Below are 22,032 nucleotides of genomic sequence, written 5' to 3'. Positions count from 1 at the left end.
AATATATGATACATAAAATATTATATAAAAATAATAATGATATAAAATAAATAGTCTAAAATATACAATAATATAAAAATATAAATATATATATATATATATATATATATATATATATATATATATATATCTATATATATTTTTTTTTTATATTTATAAATATTAAATTAAAAAAAAAAATGTGTTTTTAAAAAAATACATATGAAATAAAATAATAAATATAAAAAGAAGAATATTAATTATAAATAAGAAATAAATTCTTAGAATAATAAAAATAAAATTATAAATAGCTAAATGAACAATAAGAAATTAAATAAAAACATTAATTTTATAGTATTTAAAAAAATCAAACAAATAAATACAATAATTATAAAAAGTCAGATAATAAAAAATCATATAGTTTATAGGAATAAAAATTTTCCAAAAGTAGTCTATAAAATATAAACAATGAATAAAATTGTTCAAAAAAACTATAAAAAAAATACACATTAAATACGACATTTTTAAAACTTCAAAAAATGAATATAAATAAATCATATTTAAACAAAAGTCGATTTTTTCAATAAAATGTAGGTAGCATAATGAGTTTAATACCGAATAAAAGCTAAGCAGATTATAGTTCTTTAATTAGTAATGAAAGTAGAGATATTTTATATGATTTTAATGTAAATAATATATAATAAATGAAAGATTCGGATATGATAGATCCTAAGTTTTCTATATTTATGAAAAAGATAAAAGAGGGAAATTTAATTTATGAAAATGAAAATTAAGGAAAAAAAAGAGAGAAATAATTAAAACAAATAAAAGTAAAATACAATATTTATAATAATACAACTTTTAAAAAATAAGTTATTAATTCATTAAAGCCTAATGTTTAAGAAAATCAAAAAAATATTGAAAATTAGGCATCTTTATATAATTAAAAATTAAAAAATAAGGAAATTGTCTATATTACAAAAAGAGATATATTCTAAGGAAAAAATATAGAAAATTCATATGATAAAAAAGTCTTTTTATATAAAACAACTAAAAATAAAGAAAACTAAGGTTGTATAAAAAGAAATAAACTAGAAAATTAATGGCCACATTCGGAAGATATAGAATTAGATTATTCATTTTAATCATTTACAGAAACTTAATTAGATAATTATTATTAAAAAAGTATTTATATATAAAAATAAATACAAAATTAAAATAATCCGTAAAAATCATTAAAAGGAATTCTTAGATTAGAAAATATATATAAGTAAAAAAAAATAAAAAAAATAATATATATACTTATTTATATATATACATATATATATATATATATTATAATATATGTATATTAATTTTTAATTTTTATTTTTAAATATATATATATATTAAAATTATATTTAATTTTATTTTATATAATATTTAGAAAAGCAAATAAACTTACATTATTTAAAATTTGTTATAAGAAAAAATAGTAAAAAATAGACTGAATAAAAAATTAATGAATACAAAACATTATGTTTTACACATATAATTAAAATAATTTTAAATATACATTAAATTAAACTAATTTTAAATATATAAATATTTTTTAAATAAGATATATATACAAGAAAAAAAACAGAATATTCTAAAAATATAAATAATTCAAAAACTTTTAATAAAAAAAAAAATAAAAAAAAAAAATTATCATTCATTATTTAAATTAATTCCATATATACTCTTAAAATGATCATAAATAGGCATCCATAAAACCGAATTCACACAAGCAATAATTAATCTAGCCGAAAGTCCTTTAAAAAATGCAATATAACCTTCATTATATACTAAATCTTTAATAATTTATATTGTAGATAATTATTTTATATTAGAATCTATTAATTAATATCTAGTAAGTATTAAATCAAATGGGTTTACTAAAAAAGTTGCAAAAAGACTTGAAGTAAAACTTACAAAAAGCTTTTCTTTAAGATTGAGTTGGTTTTAATTTTTATTGTATTTAATTAAATAATATCTTTAAATTTCATATGCCCAAAATAAAAGACCTGTATATAGGATATTTGTGGTGATATAAATATGGGAAGCTCTAAATAGGCGCAAAAATCCTTCGTTTTTCTGCACTTCTTTTAATCCTTGGAACCAGTTTTTGTATTGGAAATGTGAATCATTTACTTATAAACGTGTTCTGACAGTGTCAAAAGGCATCTAAGGAAGTAAACATATAAGTTAAGCGAAGGAAGAGGTAAAAAATGGCATTAAGAGCTTAAAATATAATTAAAATTGTTCATTTTGTATTTTTTTTAGCTATAGTAAGCATTTTTTGTTTAAATTTTCGTAAGTATAAAAATAAATAATTTATGGGAATATATTTTATGGAAAAGTGATACTAAAACCACGATAAAGCTTTTTATATCCTTCCTCTTTTATTATTTATTAAAAACATTTAAAAAATGGCTAAAATTCATTTTAATTAGAAGCAGTTCTGACAGTTACTGTGTCTAAAGGATAAACTAACATATCAGCTACCCAACTACTTATGCTACTAAATAAAGCTATTTTAACTATATATTAATTAATAATTTAGATATTTAATAATTATATTTTTTATTTAGTTTAGTTATTGTTTTTTTTTATTAATATAAATGTTTTTATATTACATGGATTAAAGTTGTTTTAACTTGCTTATTCCATTAACTATTTTATTTTTTAATTATATTTTAATTGTATTTAAAAAAAAAAAAAAAAAAAAAATTAAAATAAATACTTTTATGGTTTTTAATTTATATAGGTTTTTTTTTTAGTATCAAAAAATTTTTATAATTTTTTTTAATATTTATATTTATATTCAAGTTTTTAAGTTTATTTTTGTTTTTATTAATTGAAAAAAATACATAAATATATAAAAATTATTTAAATTTAAAAATATAAATAAATTTATAAAATTGCATATATTATAAAATTTAAATTATTAAATTATATATAAATATATTTAATAAAAAAAATATTACATATATTTATATATATATATATTCATATAAATTTTATTTTAATATTATTTCTATGTATGTTTAGTTTTTTTTTTTATATAAATTTTCTTCATTATAATTTAAAATATAAATGCATATTTTTTTTACTTTCTATATAAAAATTTAAGTAATATAATAAAGGATAATAAACATAATTGCTTTACATACATTAATTTAATAATATTTAATTTATATTTTTATTCAAAAACTTTTTTAATTTACATAACTTTTATATATTTTATAATTATAAAAACAATATTTTAATTAAAACTTTTAAAAATGACGAATAAATAAATTTTCATATTTTTTACATTTGAAAATGCTTAAAAAATATAAAAATAATAATAAAAAATACAAAATAATGAACATACATATTTATATATTATTAACTTAATAAATAAAAAAAAATATAAAATTCATATTAAATTACAGCATTTTTGAAATATAGATTTTTATTCAATATTATATTTTTTCCAATTTTCTACTATAAAAATTTCTTATATATCTTATTTAAATTATAATTTATGTATTTTTGTATTTCCTCTTTGTATTTTATTTCCAAATCCATCTTTTCTATCACTTTCTTGATTACAATTTACGTTACTTTGTTTTTTATATAAATTATTATGATTTTTATCAGGATTATATAAAATGCTTTTCATACTTTTAAGGCTTTTGGCTTTATCTAATTATTCATTTTATTAAGATAATATTGTTTATTAGAGAGGATTAAAATTAGCTATTTTATTAGACATTTTTTATGTTATGTGTGTTTTTAAATTATAAAATAAAACCTATTGAAATTTTTATTCAATAAAAAAAAATATTTACTAAAAAAAAATAGTAATAAAAAAACAAAAGAATCAATGATATTATATTGAATCAGTTTTATTTATTTAATATATATAAAAATAGTAATTTTAAGTATTTATAAATATTTTAAAAATTACATTTAACTATAATATATAAAAAATATATATATAAATATAATAAAATTTAATATATATTAAAGATAATTGAATAAAAAATTTATATATAAATAATTATTTATAAATATATATATATATATATATTTAAATATGATTATATGTATATGAATTTATTTATATATCTATTTATCTAAATATATATACAATTACACATATTTTTATATTTTTTATAGAGTTTCATTTTACTAATTATTTTTATACTAATAATTTTTAAATCAAAAAAGTTTTATTTTTAAAAACTTATTTTTATTGTATTAATTAATATTATAAAAAAATTATTATATAGATTAAATTTTAATAATATTTTTTTTTTCATTCATAAAAAACTAACACTACATTCATTTTTTTAATAAAATATATTTTAAAAATGGAAGAAAGTAAAATATAATTATTTTTGATAATTAAATTTATTAATTATTTTTTATTACTAAAAACGAATAAAGATTTATTTGATAAAGCCTTATGTTTTATATAAGAAAAAACGTAACCAATAGATTTTATTGATTATTTTTATTAACATGAACGAAAAAAGATTTTAAATATTTAAAATGAAATCAATTAAGAAAAGTAAAAAACAAATAAAAATTATGATGATAATTAATATACATATGATAAGAGCTTTCTTAAAACAAAAAGTAATTTTATTTTTCGCAAACTAAAACTTTATAGTTATAAATATTTCTAAAATAAAGATTCAGATTTTTATTTTGGAAATTCAAAAAGAGAAAATTTGAAATAAAACAAAATCAATTTGGAAAAAATAAACTTTATTAAATAAACTTATAATTATAAAAATGAACATTTGTCTTGTTTTGAAAAAAAGAAAGAAATATAAATTGCAGATAATTGTATGCAAAATATAGACGATATTTTTAAAACTAGTAATAATAATATTTTATTGTTTGGAATACCAAGAGTTAACTAATTTATTGATTTAAATAATTTAATTAGTTCTATAGATATTTCTAAATAGATTTAACCAAAATCTTAACGATAAATAAAAAATGTTTAAAGTATTTTCAAAAAACAGGATAATAAAGATAATAAAAGTAATGATAATTATAAATAAAATCATATTTGAGTGTGTTTTTATTTATAAAATATACATAAAATTAATTAGTAAAGGAAAGAAAATAATTATATATTAATAAAAAAAATATTTGTAAATTTTATTTAAAAAGAAAAAAGAAAATATATTTTTTATATATTGAAAATTTAATAATTTTATTTATATGTGTAATTAAATATAAATAAATTTGATTTAATATAAATATTTATTTTATTAGTTTTTCATAAATATTATAAATATTTTTTTTAAGGATGAATTTATATATACTTATTATATCCCTAGTTTATTAATAAATATTTTTTTTAAAAAAAGATATATATTAATATATAATTTTTTTAAAAATATAAATGATTTAAATTAATAAAATTTAATTAATAGAAAATATTTAAGTTTAATAATGTTTATTATATTTAGATAAATATTATATTGTGCTTTTTAAAAATAGTAATGTTTTAGAATTTTATTCAATAAATAATATTAAAAAGAAGCATTATAAAATAAAAGAAAAATAAAAAATATTAAATTTTTATGTAAATAAAGGTTTATTAATGGTAGTTCTTTAAATGGAAATATATTTATATAATAAACAATTAAAAAGGATAAAAATAATAAAGTAAAGTGATTTTTTTTAAGAGTTTGTTTTATTTAAAAATATATTAATAAAAATTAATTAAAATGGATTAATATGTATGGATATATTCAATTAAATATAAATAAATGTATAAAAAAATATTAAAATAAATACCTTTAAAATAACAGAATCAAAAAGGATATTTTTTGGGTTAAAAAATTAATTATTATTATATAATTAAGAAAATTAATTCTAAAAAATAGATTTGAAAAATAATTTCGGATAAATAAAAGAAATAACAAAATTTTAAAAAAATATTTATTTATTAGGTACTTTTTAAAATGTATATATTTTTAATTTAGAAACAAATGAGGAAATTATAAATTAATTTGAAAAAAATATTCATGTTGGTAGTATATTTTGTATTCATAAAATTAATTAAAATTAATTGTTTTCTATATGTGATAGTGGATTGTTAGTAGAATGGAGAATAAATTAAAAAAAATATGTTTAAGTATAGGATTTAGGAAAAACTAATCAAAAGGCTAAGTTTTTATGTAAATAAAATAAAATATGTATTATATTTAGTAATAAATGAAATATAAATAAAATAAATATAAATATACATAATAATATTTATATGAATTTTAATTAATATAATTTTTTTTTTTATATTATTATTAATTTTAAAGAATCAAAAATAATATATATATATATACTCAATTTTATTTTTATAAAATTTATTTAATATTAATTTTTATAAAATAGATTATAGTTTTAATACATTATATACATTTTTTTTTTAAATAAAAATATATATTAAAATTTTTTAATATATAAATATTTTTTTAATTTTTTTTTTTATATTTAATTTATTTTATAAATTGATAACATATTTTTTAAATTATAAATATATATTTTGATGTCGAATATTAAATAAATTATTTTATAAAATAATATTAATAAGTTATAAATATATTTAATTTTAAATATATAAAAATGAAAGAAAATAGAAACTTAATATTATAAATATCATTAAAAAAATAAAATTAATCTTAATAATATATTCAATTAGTTAAAAAAATTTGAATTTTTATAATAATAAAAAACAAATAAATAATAATATTTAGTATATGAAAAAATATAATAATTATAATATTAATATTAAGAAAAAATATAAATAAATAATATATATTTATATATTTATATATAAAATATATTTTTTATATTATAAATATATTTTATATATATTTATATTTTTATATTTAATTAATAACATATTATAGTTTTTATACTATTATAAAATTTTTATAAAATAAAATATATAATTTTGTCAAATTATAGTTTTTTATTTTAAAATGTTAATATTAGAATTTATATACAAAATATATTAGAAATATATATATCGACTATATAATAATATTAATTAAAGTTTCTTTTTATGTAAAATTATTGCGAATTTCAATAAAAAATTTCCTAAAATACACAGTCTAATTAAAATACTTCTAATAAAACTTTATAAGAGTATTATTTTTCACCATAAAAAAAATTCCTTTTTTAAAATTAATATAAAATCTCCTCAAATTTTAGAATCAGAAAACTCAATATTTAATAAACTCTAGAATAACAAAAAAACAATACAGATTAAGTTTCTTTAAAATAACCAACCAAAATTACATCCAGAAAAACTTTTTAACATATACAATATGTATAGAAATAAAAAAAGGACTAAAATTTTCCATAAAATGATATATTGGATATTAATATAAGCAACATAATTGCAGAAAGCATTTAAAATGATACACTTTCAAGTATTGAATTATTGGATATTAGTATTCCCTAATAAAAAGAACTTAATATGGAAGCTATATTAGGCGAAAAAGATGATGAGGACAAATTAAAAGAAATAAAAAGACATTTTTCACTTACTTTTAAGAGGAATTTGATAATAACTCCTTAAAATAAAAAATTGGTAAATAAATAATTTATAAAAGAATAATTAAAAAATCAATCTTAAAATAATTAAAATATTAATATATTGATTTGAAAAAAACAAATATATATATATACATATATAGAAAAAAATAAATCCACAATTTAAAAAACCGAAATCATATTTTGTTGTTAATTTTATATTTATTTTTTTAATTTTTCTTTTAAAAAAAAATCTCGAAAATTATATATTTTTAATGTTTTTTCTCATTTATTTATTTTCTCTAAAATCTTCTTTTATTATTTCTTTCTTTATTATAAATTTTTATTCAAAATAATAAGGTCGCTTTTTTAGACTTTTTAAGCCTAATAGAACCTTTTTTATCACTAAAAAGGAAAAATTAAAGAGTTCTAATAATCTTAGAAGTTATTTTAAGTATTTATATTAGCTAAATAAGATTAATAACTCTAATTTAATAGATTAAAATCTATAAGTGATACTTCATTAAAGGTTCTATACTTGTTCAAAATAATGTTTTTTTTATATATTCATTTTAATCGTATATTTATATATATTTTATATTTATTTATATTCACTTTTTGTTTTTATTTACTCTCTTGATTTATATATAATCTTTATTTAAAGAAAAAACATTATCTTATTTTTTTGATTTTGATTAATCTAATATTTGTTTTATTTTATTTGTTTCTTGTATTTTTTTATTTGACTTATTTTAATTAATTTCAGTTTGTTTTTGGAGTTTTTATAGAGTATTTTTATACGATTTCTTATATATATTTTTAGCTTTTTTATATATTAAATTGTTTCTGTTTTTTAATTGATCCACTTCTAATTTTTAAATTGATTTCAGTTTTTTTTTAAGAATTATCTTTTATATTTTTTGGATTTACTTTAAGTATTTTTTTATATTATTTTCATTTTTTTTTTTTTTTTAGTATTATTTTATATATTATCTTAATTTAATTATTTTTTAAATATTACTTTATTTATATATTTTCTATATTTTTTAGGCTTTTATTTATATTTTTTGTATTTTTCTAATTATTTTTATATTTTGTTCTTTTTATAAAAATTATATAGAATTTTCTTTATAATAAATAAATAATTGAAATATTAATATTTCATTTATATTATTTTAAGTATTATATATACTGTCTTTTTTTATATATACTATTATATATTTATAATGATTTCTAGATTATTTTGTGTATTATTATTACTTTCTTTTATGAATCTTTTTATTAAATATTCTTAATACTATTTCTATATTTTTCTATGTTATTGATATTATTTATATTATGTTATTGATTTATTTTACTTATTTCTTTATTATTTATGTTTCTTTTTTATTTATATTCTATTATTTTAACATTATAATATATTTAAGTAATCTATTTTTATTACTATTATCCATATTAATAAAATTTTCTTTTATATTATGATAAAATTCATTCATTAGTTATGATTATTTTCGATTAACTTTATTGATTTTTTCTTCTCCCCAATCTTGAAAAATTTTCCTTAAAATTCTTTTTTTTAAATTTCTATTTTTATTCTTTATTTTTTTATTAATAAAATAAATGGTTTTATTTTTTAATTTTTCCAATTAATATTCTATTTCGGCAATTTTTATTTAAAGACTGACTTTTTTTTATATTTTTTATCATTTATTAGAGTTCTTAGTGTAGTATTATTAATTAAAGTACTTTCTATATACTTAAATAATTATTTTTATTCTATTATTTTTTCTTCTTCTATGTTATTATATTCTTTATTTTTTATAAAAATATAATTGTTTTCATTCATTTTTCCAAAAACATAATTAGTTCCTTATTTTTTTAAATTTATGTATACTTAAACTATTTTATATATTTACTTTAAAATAAAATATAAACCAATATATGTGCTTTCCTTTTTCTTTTTCTTTTTTTTTTCATCGGAATTTTTTTTTAAAAGTTAAAGATTTTTCAATCTCCATTTCATCTATTTTTCAATAACTTAATATATATGACACTTTTAAATAAAATGTTAAGAATAATCTTATTTTAAGACTTTTTTTATTTAGAGAATCGCTTATATTAAAATTAGAAAGAAATTAATTTAAATTTTATTAAGGGAGATTACTTCTTTTCCTGTTCCTTTTTTATTTATTTTGAAATGGAAAACATGTTTAAGTTAAAAACTATTCATATGATATCTATTTATCTATAATAATCATTTGTTTTTAAATTAAAATAGTAATTAATATGCTATCTAATAAAGAATGTTATAATTAATTCTAATATATAGAAGAATTCCTATAAGATACTAATTTAAAATATACCTTAATTAGCTATTAAAAAATAATTTATTGAAATGTTTCAGAAAAAAGGACTTTATTATAATTTAAAAGTATATGTTATAGAAAAAAACTAAATTACTTTGAGTCTATTTATTCGTTTCCCAATTCAATTATACAAGTCATTATTTAAGATAAACTAATCAATAGATAATAATTAATTTAACTTAGTACTAATTAGAAAAAGGATTATTTAGTTTTTTGTTATTTTGAATTGATGGATAAAATTCAATTGGTTAAAATAAATAATAATATCATTTTTGAAAAAAAATTTTAAGGTATTTTAATATATAAGAAAATTTTTGTATTATAATTCAACTTTTTTTTTTACTAAAATATATAATATTTGAAATATATTAGTTATGAAATTAAGATGTATCATTTATTATTTATTTTTTAATAATCAAAATGAAAATAAATTTAATAATTGCTATATTTTTTCAAATAAGTTATATAATTATTTTTTATTATGAATATTTATAAAGATCATTATTTTTTATATTATATTTGATGGGGGGAAAAGGTAGGGGAAAAGATCTGACTATCGTTTTGATAAATTGTTTATTCAATAGAAGAATATAAATATGTTTAAATCCCATACTAGGTAGATTTTTCATATTAAATGATTCGATTTGAAAAAGGCCCCTTTTATTTAGAGAAACTTTCTCAGATTAAATATAAATTAAGTTGGTTTTTTTATTTTTCATCATATATAACAAAAAATATAAATGAATTTATTTATTTTAAAACTGAATTTAAATGTTTTTAAAACATATTTGTTTTTAGGAATTTTAAGAAAGTCGTTTTATAATATTGTATAGTCTTTATAATTTTTTTTATTTAAAAAAAAACAAAGAAAAAATAAAAATATATAGTTTATATATAAGTAAAATATAGAGTAATAAATATTTAGTTGTTTTTTGTAGAAATAATACTATTTTTCAAAATAATCTGGCGTAATTATATAAATTAAAAATATAATATTAAAATTAGTTATATGTTATTTATAAATGATATTATTTAATTTATATAAAAAGATATATATTTATATATATATATATATATATATATTAATATACATATCTATTTAGAGAAGTGTTCTAACAGTATATATTTTATTTTTTTATTATTTAAAATTTAATATTTTATTTTATTTTTATCAATATAAAATGAATTATATATGTAATATTTATTCACTTTTAAAAACTAGTCTATGAATAAATTATAAAGGCACCTAAATGGGCTTTAAAAATTAAAAACCTCAACATCCTTATTAAATTTTTTTTTTTTATAAAAAAAATATAAAACCAAAAACAATATTTTTAAAAAAAAAAAATTATTTAAATTAATATATGTAAAAAAGATTAAATATCAAATAATAAATGATATCCACAAAAAAAATATTAAACTCAAATTATTTCACATAAATACACTAATTATAACATAAAACTTCTTAAAAAACTACCGAATACATTTGTATATCATTCTCTAACATTTATTACATCCAAAAAACAAAAGAAAACTTCTATTTAAAATCATAAATGGACCTATGTGAGTAAATAATATGCTCTATATTAATAAATATATACGAAAAAGTCTACATTTTAATAGGCAGTGATTAATAGAATTTATTTTTAGTTGAATATGAATTTAATTAATTAAATATTATATCAATAATCTCATATTTATAATATAATAATATTAATTAGAATTTTCCTTTAAAAAATATAGGAAAAAATATTGTTTTATATAAAATTGGAAAAAATAATGAATTTTAATTTATTTTAACTTCTTATTATTAAAAATATGTAAATTTTATATATAAAAATGGACAATTTCATTTTTTGGGAGAAAAAGAATTAGATTTTGAGGGTATTTTTTTAGTTTGGAAATTTTTTTAGTGTTAAAAAAAACCTTTTAAAGTTATTTTTGGATAAAAAGAAGGCTTTTTGGGTATTTTGGAGTTTTCTTTTGAATAATAAGATTTTAGTCTTTTTTTAAGAATAGAGAGTTTATAAAATGAATTAGGGGTAGATTTTGAATTTTTAGATGAAAAAAATTACTTTTTATTAACTAATTTTAGACTATTTTATAATTAAAAAGTTTTTACATTACCTGAAGGGTGCTTAGGGAGGTCTTTGAGGAATTTGAAAGGGAAAAAAAGTATTATTTGTGAAAAAGAAAAAGTATTATATGTAGATTAGGATGGTTTTTTGGAAGAAAAAGTGAGTATAGGGGAAGTTTTGGATGTTTAGGAAGATTATAATGGGGATTTGGTGGTTTTCGAGAATTAAGGAGTATGTGTTTAGGGTAAATAAGGTCTTTTTGAGATTTTTTGGGAAATAACTTTTTCGTGTTTTGATTTTGAAAGTGAAAGAATTTTTTCGGTTTTGAAAAATTAGAAATTTTTAAGAGTTTTCGAAGAAGGTTTAGAAGTTTAAAATGTGGAATTTGTATAAAAAAACGAAATTAAAGACTTTAAGGATGTTTTTTTTTGGGAAGAAAATAGATTTTGTTTTTTATGTTTAAATTAAATATATTTTTTTGATAAAAAAAATGATATTTTTAATGAAAATGAAGAATTTTTAATAGAAACATTAGGAAAAAATGAAGGGAAAATTGAGGAAAAAAATATAGGAAAAAATCCATAATTTTAAGAAAAAAACATAGGAAATAGAGATATTTATAAAGAAAATAATATATATAATGATAATTATATATACAAAGGAATATTTAAAAATAATAATAATAAAGAAATATGGATAATATATGAAAATAAAATTTAATGTATTTAAGATAAGAGAGTTATTTTTTAAAAAAATATATAAAATTTAGGAATTTTTAAAGCATTTTTTTTTTAATTATAAGAAAAAATCATTTTTTGGTAAAAAAATAATTAAATTAGTTTTTTTTGTGTGAAAAAATATGAATTTTTATTAAATAAAATTACTTTTTAAGACTAAATATCCTCTATTTTTTTACCAGAAAATCAACCCAAAATCATTATCGGATTTTTCAATTAAAAAGTAGAAATTTATAACATTTTTTTGGTGCAAAAAGACCTAAATATATACGAAAAAGTTCAAGAATTTAATTTTTAAGATTTCGGTTGTGTCCATGATCTTTTTTGGGACGAAAAAAAACTTATTGTAGTAAACAGAAATGGCTATTTATTATAAGTAGATGAAAAAAATGAATAATTTAGGCTTTTTTTAAACTAAAAATGCCCTTTTTAGATATAAAAAGGTAGTAATTATTTAATAATACATTCTAGAGACCTCATATATATATATTAGAACAATAAAAAATATAAATTAAGGGGTTTTTCTTCATAAAATATATATAAAATAATCGAAAAATGCAATAATAATTTATATTTAATTGAAAAAAATGGTAGAATTTTTGACTTGAAATTTTAGGCTTAGAATAAAGTTGGAATTTAATAAAAATTGGATATTTTTGAAGAATTTTTAGAAAAAAATTCCGAGTTTTTATTAAAGATTTTTTTTTCTAAAAAAATCCAAAAATTAATCTTAATTTCAAATTTTGGTCAAATTTTCACTTTTTAAGGCTTTTTTCCATTCTAAATTTAAAATAAAAAATTGCAAATTTAAATTATTAATTGCAAATTAATCAAAAATACCAAAAATACAGAAATCTTGGTCTTTTTTACAGAAAATTAAGGCACTTTTTTCATCAAAATTAAAAAAAAATAACCTTATTTTGTCATTTAAGAGTGTTTTTAAGGAAAATATATAGATGTGGCTTTTTGTAAGGAAAATTAGATTATTTTTCTCGCCGATTTGGAAGGTGTTTAGTGTTTTAAATATTAGTATAAAGGCAGTTTTAGGTCTTTTTTTTTAGAAAAAATTATATTGAGTAACAGAGTAATGTGTATAGAGGTTAAAAATGAAATTTTATTGATAGGGGATAGTGTAAATAGTGTACTTTTGTATAAATATGAGTGTAAATAATTAGAAAAAAGAAAATTTCAGTTAAATATTTAGCTTGAGATGTGTGAAAAAAAACAAAGGTTTCTGTTTTAGGCTGTTTTTTGGGGAAAAGATAAAATTTTAGGCATAGATAAGTTCGGAAATGTATTTTTAAGTTTTTTTATGGATGAAAATTGGAAGGATTTTAATGGTAATTTAAGTAATTTTTAAGTTTGGGATTTTAATGAATGTGGATATTTGACTAAATATAAAAAAAATGTATATTTATGCGGATTTGGGGGTAATATAAGAAAATTTGAGATTGATAAATGAAAAAAATAAATATTTTAAATTAATTTTATTTTTTTATTTTTATTTTCTTAATATTATTTGGAATATAAAAAAATAATTTTTTCTATTTTTTTCATTATTCGCCTTCTTCTTCAGCTTATTTTTTTTTTTAATAAGCTTTTTCTTTCTTGAAAGCGTAATCATAGGTTCTCTAAAATATATACAAATATATATATACATATATGATTAAATAAATATATATAATTATATATATATATATATAAATATATATATTTTACATTAGCATTATTTGCTTTATATAATTACAACCAAGGATCATAAACAATATGGAACCATGTAAATGAAACTAAAAATTATTTATTTATTTATTTATTAAATATATTTACTTCCTAATAAGAACATTTGCCATAACCAAGGATAATATTATACATTTTGTTGTAAAAATCTCCACATTCTTTTAACTTTAGGATCTGCATTCATTATTCCTACTCTTTAAGGAAGCCTGGCTATATATAATATTATTTTATAAACTATTTTTTATATTTTTTACTAAAAGTTGGTTTAACTGTTTATGAATAAGGAATAGTTTTAATCCAAGACGGAGTATATTCTTTTATATTGTTAAATATGATTTTTCCGTAAGTCATTTTTTTATTTATATATAAATATTTTTATATAATAACTATATATTTTTTATCTTTTTTAATTATTTTTTTTGTTAAGTTTTTTTTTAAAAAAAAAATAAAATAAAAAAAATAAAATTTCTATTTTTCATTTTATTTAATTTTTTTTTTTTTTTTCCCTTTATTTTTAAATAAATATTTATTTTGATTAAAAATATCATATATATATATATAATATTATTTTTTTAAAAAAAAAATCAATTAAATTTTAAATAAAAAACATGCTTATAAAAAAAATATTAAATAATAAAATACATAATATTATTTCAAAACCATATTTAAATAAAAATTTGACTTTCATAACTATTGTTCAAGTCCTTTACTCTAAAATACAATAATCACTATACTAAATACCTTTAAAATCATGGAAATTCTACCTCTTTTTAATCTTAAAAAAGCCTATAAGAGAAATAACCAAAACAATTTTTTTTTAAATAAAGAAAGATGAAAATATTATATATAAAAAATTTAAAAAAATCGGATAAAATAGTCCAAAATTTCACAAAAACTGGTTTCTTTTTTATTATATTAACTAACGTATTTAAATAAAATAAATAAAAAAAAAGTAAAAAAAAGTACAAAATATTATAAAAATCAAAAAAAATAATAACACTAATACTATAATAATAATATAAATGAAAAAATATTTAACATAGATTAAAAAAGATTAAATCTATAATAAATATATATAAGAATATCTTATAAAAAAAAAGCCCTTAAAATATAATAAATAAATATAAGAAAAAAAGACTAAATATATGAATCAAAATGCAACATATATGAAAAAATCCTAAAAATATAATAGTATTATGAACATAAAGTCCGATATTTTTTTAATAAAGAATAATATTTTTTATACTAGTTTTTTTTTTTTTAAAAAAAAAAAAAAAACACCGAAATTATTATTTAGGTAAAAAAACCTTAAAATTATATATATAATTCAAATCCATTATATTCAAAAAAACTCTAACCATCAATTTTATTTTTCGCCCTATTATTAATAAGATTATAATAGAAATAAAGCAAAAAAATAAACTTTATATATTTTCTTTAAAGTAAATATAGCCAAATTTAACCAAAAAATACTCGATTTTTTGCTTAAAGTATCCGAAATAAGCTTCCAATCAATAAAATAATTTCGCAACTAATCTCAATAAGACATAGCAGTCCCATAAATTAAAATAATTCACTCTAAAAAATAGCGACTATAGCTATTTTAAAACTAAAAATAAGATATTTAATATCTACTATTATATTAAAAGGTTTTTTTTTTTTTTTCCAAGAACTTAATTTTTTTCTGAAAAAAGCTCCTTTAATTTTTTTTTTTCTATATAATTATTTTACAAAAAAATCCTATATGTGTATAAATATATAAAAAAAATATTTTATTAACTAATATACTGGTTAATTTTTATACTTATTTCATTTTTTTTATAAGAAATATATACCCAATATACTTATAAAAAGACTCGGATATATTAAAAGATCAACATTTAGGTATATTTGAATAAAATGTTAATAATTTCGAGTCTTTTTTATGTATTTATAATTGATATTATCAACTAAAAAGTGCCTTTATTATCTAATAATAGTTAAATATATAGTATTTGATACACATAATGTAAATTTTTGACTTTATTAGAGAAACCTTATTAGTAAAAAATAAATTAAAGCTTATTCTTAGCTAAAAGTTGAACTAAGAATAATCTTTTGACAGGTTTTTTTAGAAAATAAGATATATATTTATTCCTCTAATAGGAAAAAAAAATATGGATAGAGTGTTTTAAATACTCAATATGTCTATGATTAAATGTTAATTATAAAATATTTTTCATTAATGCTTGAAAAAAAAAAAAAAAACAAAAAAAAACAAAAAAAGATATTTAAAAATTAAATAAAAAAAAATTAAAAAAAAAATATATATACATATATATATAATGTCTGAAGACGAAGAAAATTAATTCATACCATCAAACCTTCATAAAAAAGATAATTAAGACCTTCCTAAAATTCTCGAATAACAAGAAATAAAAAAAGGTCGAAAAAGAAAACAATAAAAGCTCCAAATAGAGCTCCATAGTGATGGTTATGACTCCGAAGGGTATAAAGATGATGAAGAATATATACTTTTGGAACAAATGGACGAAATTAAGCGTCTAGAAATACTTCGGCCGCGTCTAGAAGCTCGAGAAACGCGTAGATTAGATCGAGAAATAGCCGAGAAAGCCAAAAATAGGTAGAATTTGGCATAAACATAATTACTTAATACTAAAGATTCTATAAAAATATAGAATTTTTAATAAGAAATAAAGTTAAGGTAACTAGACTATGAAAAGAAGAAAGAATAACTAAAAGAAAGCAGCAAAAATACACAATAATAAGAAATATAATCATAATATTAACCTTAACATTTATAATAAGTAAACGCAGCCCAAAGAAAAAACTAAGAAAGTGAGGAAATTCAAAAATTAATTAAGTCTTTGTGTTTAAAAAGAGATTTTCTTGAGAAAATAATACTAAGATCGAATTTTAAATAATTAGTTAAAGGTGCTTTTGTTAGAGTTTCTATAGGTAAAACATATGAAATATATAAAATAGAGGAAGTTTAAGTAATTGCAAATATATATATATATATATATATATATATATATATATATATATATATATATATATATAATATATATTGTTTTTAAATGTTTTTTTTTTATATATATGTATTCTTATTTATATACATATATTTATTACTATATTTTTTCTTTTTATTATTTTTAGGTTATTAATAATGGCATTAATTAATAAAGTTAATGTTTTTTTGAATTATATAATGGAGTAAAAAGAAGAAAAATACCTTTAACTAATATTTCTAAAGGAGAAGCTTAGTCTAATGAATTAGTAAATTATGATTTAAAGAATTTGTAGGAAGATATAAATAATTTAAGAATGAAAAAGAAAGAATTCGATTAATTACTTTCTTTTAAAGTAGAGAAGAATTTATAGGATTTTAAATAATAAACTGAATAATAGATTAATAGTAGAATCGAGAGTAAATATTTCGAAGATAAGAAAAATTTAGATATAAATGAATTAAATAAATATGCCGATTTTTTAAAGGAGAGAATCTATGAACTGGAAATGAAAGAATAATAATTTGGGAAATCTGAACATATTGTAAAAATTTAAGAAAAGAAAAAAAACTATAATAGTATACTAGAATATATATAATCAAAATTTAAATAAGTAGAACATCTTTTTGTCCCTATAGATACTAGAAATGTACTCGAAATAGGATAAAAAATTAGCGAATAATCACTTAATAGGAGAGATTAGAAAATTATAGATAAAAATTTAATTAAGAAGGAAAAATTAATTAAATTGGAATATCCTTATATTAATTACGAAAAATAATTCAAAAAATTATTAAGTTATTAAACTGCTTAGTAGTTTAAAGAAGATATTAAAAATATTCATTTAGGTCTTAAGTTAGATAAGAATATTTAGAATTTTATTAACTAATTATAACCTTTGGAAGTAAATATTAGTAGTGTTCTTTTAGGTAAAAAATGATTTTATTATATTTTATTTTATAATTTAGAACAAAAAAAAGAAATCTAAAATTATATATATATTTTAAATAGATATGTATATATATATATTCTACATTTTGTTATTTAAAATTATTCAATTAATACATTAATTAGATATATATATATAATAATTATTCATTTTTTTTTTTAAAAAAAAATATATATATTTTAATAAATTATAAAAAAAATAAAAAAAAATATTTTTCTATTTTTTTTAACATTTTAATAAATAAATAACTTTTCATATTTTTATTTTTTTATCAAAAAATGAATGCTAATAATTAATAACAAGTATAAGAAAAAGTTATTGGCCATTATATAATAGGTTATTATCATATTTTATTTTTTTGATAAAAACATTAAAAACACATATAACTTTACAAATTTTGATAAAAATAATCAATGTTATAAGCATTTAAACTTACTTTTTTTTTATCTTTAAAGGAAAATCAATTGGCTAAGGAACTTTTGGAAAAGTAAAAATAGGAACACATATAGAAACATAAGAAAAAGTGCATTAAAAAAAAAAAAAATATTACAAAATTATAATAAATTGCATAAACATATAAATATTTAAAAAATTAAGGTCGCTGTAAAAATATTAGAAAAGGATAAAATTACGGAATAAGCTGATGTAGAAAGAGTAGCTCGAGAAATTCATATATTAAAAATATTAAGGCATCCACATATAATATAATTATATGAAGTAAATAATAATAAATATATAAAAATAAAATTACAATATAAAAATAAAGATTATTGAAACATCTAAATATCTATATTTAATAATGGAATATGCAATAGGAGGCGAATTATTTGATTATATAGTTACAAATTAAAGGTATATAAATATGAGCAAAATACATAAAAAAAAATAAAAGAGTAAACGAAAAAGAATCATGTAAATTCATGTAATAAATAATTTCTGGCGTAGAATATTTACATAAATTAAACATAGCCCATCGGTATAAATATAAAAATAAATAAAAATTATATATATATATATATATATATATATATATATATATATATATATATATATATATATATATATATATATAAATATATATATTTATAATATTTATAGTGATCTTAAACCCGAAAATCTCCTTTTGGATCACGAAAAGAATCTAAGAATAGTCGATTTCGGTTTATCAAATTTATATAAAAAAGACGAATTATTAAAAACTGCTTGCGGTTCTCCCTGTTATGCAGCCCCGGAAATGATTGCTGGGTAAAAATATGAAGGTTTACGTGTAGATATATGGAGTTCTGGTATTATAATGTTCGCTTTAATATGCGGTTATTTGCCTTTTGAGGATCCTAATACTTCTTTACTATATAAAAAGATAATTAGTGGTGAATTTTAGATACCAAAATATGTATCAGATGAGGCGAGAGATCTATTAAAAAAATACTGAATGTGGATCCTTCTAAAAGGTATTTAATAAATGATATAAGGTAGCATTCTTGGTTTTAAATTCATAAATAGGAAATTAAAGAGGGTATTTTTGTGGGAAAAACGGAAATAGAAATCAATGAAGAAGTTTTGTTTTATTTATAAAATTATGAAATAGATCTTGAATATGGGAGAAAATGTATTTAAATAAATAAACATAACTAGGCGACTACTATATATTATTTATTACTGAATAAATATATCTTAGATTAAAAAAATAATAAAAAAATAATGTTTTCTAAATAGGTAAATAAACCTTTAGCAATGGAAGATAAGGATATTAAAAAATAAGAGGATTAAAATAAAAGTAAGACAAATAAATTATTAGAAAATGGAACATATGATAAAAAAAAAGATTTAGATAAAATCTTAGAGGAGGGTAAATACGAGGAAGAAAAAATAGAGACATATATAAAACAAAATAGTAATAATAAAATAAATATAATAACAGATATAAATAATAAAAATGAAAAATTAACTAAAGTTTAAAACGATATAAAATAATAAACTAAAAATAAATAAAATGAAATTGAAAAATTAAAAAATTAATAATTTTAAAATAATTAATAATAATAGTATAATAAAAATGAATAATCTTCATATGAATAATAAAAATATTAAATATTTTAATAAGAATAATAATAATAATAATAATAATAATAATAATAATAATAATAATAATAATAATAATAATAGTAATAGTAATAGTAATAGTAATAGTAATAGTAATAGTAATAGTAATAGTAATAATAATAATAATAGTAATAGTAATAGTAATAGTCATAGTAATAGTAATAGTAATAATAGTAATAATTATAATATTAATAATTTTAAGAGTTATAATAATTATAATAAGCTTAACAATAAATGTAATAATAAATATAATAAAAAAATAATAATAATTTTAGTAATAATAAATAAATAATTTTACATAATAAAAATAAATATTTACATAGCCTTATCATTTACTTAATATTTAAAATTAAATTTAAAATTAATTAAATGATTAATATCAATAATAAACTAATTTTAATATTCAAAAAAATATTTTAAATGAAAATAATTAACAATAAGATGATCAAGTATAATAAAAATAATTAATATAACAAAATGAATATAATTATTATTAAAAGACACAATTTTAATAATAAAATTAAATAGAAGATACCATCTTATAATAAAAAAATGAATAAATTTTAAAGTAATAAAAATAATAATAATAATTTATTTCTTTTAAACAACGACAATAATAATTTTAATAAGAATATGAATTATTATAACAATAAATTTTACAATAATAATAACAATTTGAATAATAATAAAAAATAGTAAATGGACATATAAATAATTTCTAAGAAATAATGCCTGTAGATAAGATATAAATTTAGTAAGAATAAAAATATTAAATAGAATAAAATTAATTTTATACTTAATAAAACGAAAAATAATTAAATTAATAATTAGATTAAAAAATAAAATAAATAAATCTATAAAAAAACTCTCTTTCTACTAACTATATAAAAAGCAATTATGAAAACAAAATAAATAAATATAAAAAATAATAAATGTATATTACAGAAAACAATGTTAATATTTCATAATAATCAGTTAATATGAAAAAAAATAACAAACCTGTTTAAATAAAAAAAGATTTTCTTGATAAAAATACAATAAAAAATACAAGCAACTTAAAAAGATATACTTCGCATGCATATAGTATAAAATAAATAAATAAATAAATATTTATATATATATATTTATATATATATATAAAAATATTATATATATAAATTTATAATATTTTTAAAAAAGCGGGTATTTAAATATATAAAGGACCCTTCCATATAAGATGTTTAACCAATCGAGATCCTAAATTTTTAATTAAAGAAATAATAAAAGTAGTTGAAATTAATAAAATGAATTACAAACCGGTAAATATTTATTAAAAAATATATCAAAATTTTATTTTTTATTTAAGATTTCTAAATTTGATATTAAAGTCGAAAAAGATTTAATTAAATTTGAAATAGGTGTTTGTATGCTTTAAAATGTAGAGAATTTATATATTATTCGGTTTACAAAAGAATTAGGAGATAATGGTAAATATAATGATATTTGTAATTATATTTTAAATTA

General features: G+C 15.5%; 2 protein-coding genes across 2 annotated transcripts, besides 50 other annotated features; one reads left to right on the top strand and one right to left on the bottom strand. All coding sequences in view use genetic code 6, as the record gives it.

Annotated features, from left to right (window-relative positions):
* Position 1: 1 nt before the first annotated feature.
* Positions 2 to 140: a microsatellite.
* Positions 79 to 140: a microsatellite.
* A 70-nt stretch (positions 141 to 210) lies between these two features.
* Positions 211 to 252: a microsatellite.
* Positions 253 to 1,271: 1,019 nt separating this feature from the next.
* Positions 1,272 to 1,331: a microsatellite.
* Positions 1,332 to 1,638: 307 nt separating this feature from the next.
* Positions 1,639 to 1,664: a microsatellite.
* Positions 1,642 to 1,666: a microsatellite.
* A 1,663-nt stretch (positions 1,667 to 3,329) lies between these two features.
* Positions 3,330 to 3,368: a microsatellite.
* A 444-nt stretch (positions 3,369 to 3,812) lies between these two features.
* Positions 3,813 to 3,860: a microsatellite.
* Positions 3,861 to 3,962: 102 nt separating this feature from the next.
* Positions 3,963 to 4,011: a microsatellite.
* Positions 4,012 to 4,032: 21 nt separating this feature from the next.
* Positions 4,033 to 4,136: a microsatellite.
* Positions 4,035 to 4,079: a microsatellite.
* Positions 4,036 to 4,137: a microsatellite.
* A 40-nt stretch (positions 4,138 to 4,177) lies between these two features.
* Positions 4,178 to 4,207: a microsatellite.
* A 2,019-nt stretch (positions 4,208 to 6,226) lies between these two features.
* Positions 6,227 to 6,257: a microsatellite.
* Positions 6,258 to 6,357: 100 nt separating this feature from the next.
* Positions 6,358 to 6,416: a microsatellite.
* Positions 6,417 to 6,431: 15 nt separating this feature from the next.
* Positions 6,432 to 6,493: a microsatellite.
* Positions 6,449 to 6,483: a microsatellite.
* Positions 6,494 to 6,507: 14 nt separating the features above from the next.
* Positions 6,508 to 6,548: a microsatellite.
* A 189-nt stretch (positions 6,549 to 6,737) lies between these two features.
* Positions 6,738 to 6,837: a microsatellite.
* Positions 6,810 to 6,892: a microsatellite.
* Positions 6,822 to 6,899: a microsatellite.
* Positions 6,837 to 6,885: a microsatellite.
* Positions 6,900 to 8,127: 1,228 nt separating the features above from the next.
* Positions 8,128 to 8,160: a microsatellite.
* A 358-nt stretch (positions 8,161 to 8,518) lies between these two features.
* Positions 8,519 to 8,592: a microsatellite.
* Positions 8,574 to 8,644: a microsatellite.
* Positions 8,645 to 8,909: 265 nt separating this feature from the next.
* Positions 8,910 to 8,942: a microsatellite.
* Positions 8,943 to 10,926: 1,984 nt separating this feature from the next.
* Positions 10,927 to 10,998: a microsatellite.
* Positions 10,964 to 11,009: a microsatellite.
* Positions 11,010 to 12,605: 1,596 nt separating this feature from the next.
* Positions 12,606 to 12,653: a microsatellite.
* An 858-nt stretch (positions 12,654 to 13,511) lies between these two features.
* Positions 13,512 to 13,557: a microsatellite.
* A 653-nt stretch (positions 13,558 to 14,210) lies between these two features.
* Positions 14,211 to 14,250: a microsatellite.
* A 32-nt stretch (positions 14,251 to 14,282) lies between these two features.
* On the bottom strand, positions 14,283 to 14,817 carry IMG5_176490 (hypothetical protein; the record flags this gene model as incomplete). The annotated part of the gene is made up of 4 exons (XM_004027689.1): positions 14,283 to 14,360; positions 14,449 to 14,516; positions 14,557 to 14,676; positions 14,721 to 14,817. 4 exons carry the CDS (start codon positions 14,815 to 14,817, stop codon positions 14,283 to 14,285), a joined length of 363 nt encoding a protein of 120 aa, XP_004027738.1.
* Positions 14,362 to 14,443: a microsatellite.
* Positions 14,364 to 14,442: a microsatellite.
* Positions 14,366 to 14,443: a microsatellite.
* An 87-nt stretch (positions 14,818 to 14,904) lies between the features above and the next one.
* Positions 14,905 to 14,932: a microsatellite.
* Positions 14,933 to 16,697: 1,765 nt separating this feature from the next.
* Positions 16,698 to 16,731: a microsatellite.
* Positions 16,698 to 16,769: a microsatellite.
* Positions 16,739 to 16,770: a microsatellite.
* A 702-nt stretch (positions 16,771 to 17,472) lies between these two features.
* Positions 17,473 to 17,537: a microsatellite.
* A 1,167-nt stretch (positions 17,538 to 18,704) lies between these two features.
* Positions 18,705 to 20,149, top strand: IMG5_176480 (protein kinase domain protein; the record flags this gene model as incomplete). The annotated part of the gene is made up of 6 exons (XM_004027688.1): positions 18,705 to 18,762; positions 18,882 to 18,949; positions 19,024 to 19,143; positions 19,193 to 19,278; positions 19,319 to 19,402; positions 19,525 to 20,149. The coding sequence occupies 6 exons, from the start codon at positions 18,705 to 18,707 to the stop codon at positions 19,856 to 19,858; spliced, it is 750 nt and encodes a 249-aa protein (XP_004027737.1). The 3' UTR covers positions 19,859 to 20,149.
* Positions 19,404 to 19,509: a microsatellite.
* Positions 19,429 to 19,523: a microsatellite.
* A 284-nt stretch (positions 20,150 to 20,433) lies between the features above and the next one.
* Positions 20,434 to 20,467: a microsatellite.
* Positions 20,443 to 20,797: a microsatellite.
* Positions 20,524 to 20,813: a microsatellite.
* Positions 20,781 to 20,851: a microsatellite.
* Positions 20,794 to 20,851: a microsatellite.
* Positions 20,852 to 20,865: 14 nt separating this feature from the next.
* Positions 20,866 to 20,895: a microsatellite.
* A 246-nt stretch (positions 20,896 to 21,141) lies between these two features.
* Positions 21,142 to 21,218: a microsatellite.
* A 417-nt stretch (positions 21,219 to 21,635) lies between these two features.
* Positions 21,636 to 21,667: a microsatellite.
* Positions 21,636 to 21,685: a microsatellite.
* Positions 21,686 to 22,032: the final 347 nt, after the last annotated feature.

Source organism: Ichthyophthirius multifiliis (assembly GCF_000220395.1).
Source record: "Ichthyophthirius multifiliis unplaced genomic scaffold scaff_1120509251289, whole genome shotgun sequence".
Lineage (NCBI taxonomy): Eukaryota > Ciliophora > Oligohymenophorea > Hymenostomatida > Ichthyophthirius > Ichthyophthirius multifiliis.
Note: the sequence above shows the minus strand (reverse complement) of the source record. Positions and strands in the feature narration are given on the sequence as shown.